This window comes from Rhinopithecus bieti, unplaced genomic scaffold (assembly GCF_001698545.2).
Source record: "Rhinopithecus bieti isolate Rb0 unplaced genomic scaffold, ASM169854v2 scaffold_15133, whole genome shotgun sequence".
NCBI classification, from domain to species: Eukaryota; Metazoa; Chordata; class Mammalia; order Primates; family Cercopithecidae; genus Rhinopithecus; species Rhinopithecus bieti.
Window position 1 is genome coordinate 957,572 of NW_016808815.1, and position 3,483 is coordinate 961,054.

The following is a 3,483-nucleotide window of genomic DNA, read 5'->3' on the forward strand; positions in this document are numbered from 1 at the left end:
AGACCAATTAGGGCCAGGCGCGGTGGCTCACGCCCATAATCCCAGCACTTTGGGAGGCCGAGGCGGGTGGATCACAAAGTCAGCAGTTCAAGAGCAGCCTGACCAACATGGTAAAACCCCGTCTCTACTAAAAACACAAAAAAAGTAGCTGGGCGTGGTGGCAGGAGCCTGTAATCTCAGCTACTTGGGAGGCTGAGGCAGGAGAATCGCTTGAAACCAGAATGCGGAGGTTGCAGTGAGCCGAGATTGCGCCACTGCACTCCAGCCTGGGCAATGAGAGCAAAACTCCGTCTCAAAATAATAATAATAATAATAAGACCAATAGCCTAAAGACACTGAATGAAATCATGGACTCTATTCAACTGGGAGTCAGGCTACTCCTCTATAAAATTTGATCCTTCCCCTAGAAAAGAAGCGGGCAAGGGAGAGAGGATGAAAAACAAGAAAAAGAATCTGACAGAGTCAGAAAAAGACACAACAGAGAGCACAGGAGCAAAGAAGCAGGCACGTGGGTGATAACTGAAGGGGAGGTGAGAACTGGGAGCAGCAGTGAGAGACAGAAAGTTCTTGCCTTCTTAGTAGAAAAGGTAAATAAAGGGGTTCTTCAAAAAAGAACTGGAGAAGAACTTGCCCAGGAGATACTAAAAAATAACCTTACTATAACCACTTTTTACAACATTTTACATACATTTATCACATACTCATCTTTGATGCCTTCCCAACTCATTTGGCCACAACAGTCACTTAACGATAAAGGAGGAACAAGCTGGAATCCATACTTGATAGGGCATGTGCATCTTCTCCATGTAGAAGCTTCTTAAGTTTCTTACTAACCAGATCCAATAAAAGTAACTGGTGTCTACACAAAACAGGTATTTTCAAATATTTAATATAATTTTTTCTAGCCAGCATTTCAACATAGAAAGAAAAAATCTCCATATTTTTGACCAATGAGTAGAAGGAGAGGATCATAGATGAGTGGAAAGAGTGGGTGGTAGAAGGCCTCTGAATTATAAATTCTTGAAATTTTTTTAGCACTCCTAAAATCTTATTTTCTGCTTTCATGTATGTATTATATTTAAAATTAGGTTAACCCATCATTAGGGAAATGTTCGCCTATAACAATAAAATTATTTGTACTTTAATTATAGCATTTATTTAAATAACATTACACAGTCCATATGTAAATAGTAGCTCTAAAATACATTAAAATTTTTCTCTTAAAATACGCAAATAGGCCAGCCATGGTGGCTCACACCTGTAATCCCAGTACTTTGGGAGGCTGAAGTGGGAGGATCACTTGAGTCCAGAAGTTCAAGACCCATCTGGGCAACACAGCGAGATCCTGTCTCTAATAACAACAACAAAAATCCCCAAACAAAATAGGTATCTATTTCTTTTCTAATTTGGTTATAGCAAAGGTAATCCCAGACTACTACACGTATCTGGAGAAATAATCCGTTGACTAATACTGTTACAGAGGGCATGCCGTAGCCCTACAATCCTGAAGCTCATGTCTAGATAGCTCCTTCATCCTGGCTCACAGGCTACCTTTTCATTAGTTTCCACTCATCCTGCCACTTTCCAGCCATGATGCTATCCCCATTAATTCATTCTGTCACTCAATAAAAATTGAGTGAGTGATTATGTGCCAGGTATTGTTACAGGTGATGAATGAATAGATCAAGTTCCCGAATTTATGGGAAGTTACATTCTCATAGGAGAGAATGACAATTTAACAACAACAACAACAACAAAATAGGCAAATATATAATACATATAATTTCAGGTAGTGGTAAATGCCTCTATGAAAACAAAGTAGAGAAAGAGGCTAGAGTGAAAGCAGTGGTCAAAGGTAAACAGAACAGGGAAAGCCCTGTAACAGGAATAAGCGTGGCATGTTCCAGAGCCCCTGTCATAAATATCCCCACCTCAGCCTCCCTGAAATACGTCAGCCTCTAATCTCTAGAAACCAACCATCAGGGCCCTTCTCCCTGCTTCCTGATTCTCATACCCCCACTTCCTCCAGCCCATGTCAAGTTGCTTTTCTCCATTTGTGGCCTGGTACAAAACTTGAACCAGTATGTTTCTGTTTTTTTAGATGGAGTCTCGTGCTGTCGCTCAGGCTGGAGTGTAGTGGCACGATCTTGGCTCTCTGCAGCTTCCGCCTCCCGGGTTCAAGCGATTCTCCTGCCTCTGCCTCCCAAGTAGCTGGAATTACAGGTGCCTGCCGCCACGCCTGGCTAATTTTTTTGTATTTTTAGTAGAGACTGGGTTTCATCATGTTGGCCAGGCTGGTCTCGAATTCCTGACTTCCAGTGATCTACCCGCCTTGGCCTCCCAAAATGCTGGGATTACAGGCATGAGCCACTGCACCTGACCTGAACTAGTATGTTTCCTTATGACACTGCTAGTTTGAACATGAAGGGGGAGGTAGAAAGACGAAAAAAAGTCCTTCCTAATATCTGTTCCAAGTGTAGGAAAGAGGCAGATTCATTTATGCAGAGGAGCGGGTAGAGTGAGAAAGAAGAAAGCACAGAGAGGCTGAGTAGTACAGAAGAGGATAGAGGAGAGGAAGTGTTCTTTCTAAATTGCTAGTTGAAATCTGGGACCCATTTTAGCAGGTAAACTACATATGAGAAAAAGTACAGTATGAGAATTTTACTTTAGTGACGGTAGTATTAAACATTAACCTGGGCCCTTACTACCATCTGTTATTTATTTATTTGGATGAAAAACTAGGTGTAGAGTACCTAACAATTGACTTACAAATGACCTTTTAAAATATGTTTCATTCAAAATTCAGGGGAATGAAACATTTTTAAATGTTTAATGTTAATGAGGACTGCCTCTATTGTATATACTTAGTACCACCTTTTTCTTGTAAATAACGGAAAAAAAAGTTCAGTTAAGGTCACAGAACTGTCACAAAATTTGGATCAATATGTTGCATTATGACATGAGACAAAAAATTTTTTAAAAACAAAATGGGGTCTTGCAATGTTGCCCAGGCTAGTTGAAAACTCCTGGGCTCAAGTCATCCCACCCCAGCCTCCAGAGTAGCTGGGGTTAAAGGCATGTATCACTGTGCCCAGTTGGACACATTTTTAAGCAAGGAAACAGAAGAAAGAGAATTCTTTATAGAGGCTTTGGAGAAATAACACCATTAAAAGTATTCATACTATTATCTGGTACTAAAATATAATAGTGAGGCTAAAAAAAATCTCTTTCAAAAATGCTTCAAAATATATTAAGACCATGTTTTACTAATGCTACTGCTACTCCTAAGTGTTTTGTTTTGTTTTGAGACAGGGTCTCACTCTGTCACCCACGCTGGAGTGCAATGGTGTGATCATGGCTCACTGCAGCCTCAACCTCACGGACTCAACTGACCCTCCCACCTCAGCCTCCCTAGTAGCTGGGACCACAGGTGTGTGCCACCACGCCTTGCTTTTTTTTTTTTTTTTTTTTTTTTTTTTTTTG

At 40.7% G+C, this 3,483-nt stretch overlaps 1 protein-coding gene across 1 annotated transcript in view; it reads right to left on the reverse strand.

Annotated features, from left to right (window-relative positions):
* Window positions 1–304: 304 nt before the first annotated feature.
* Window positions 305–3,483, reverse strand: part of DEPDC4 (DEP domain containing 4) — an 18,640-nt gene continuing 15,461 nt past the window's right edge. The window contains 1 exon segment of the mRNA XM_017887239.1: window positions 305–1,019. Coding sequence (XP_017742728.1) covers window positions 745–1,019 — 275 coding nt within the window. The 3' untranslated portion in view covers window positions 305–744.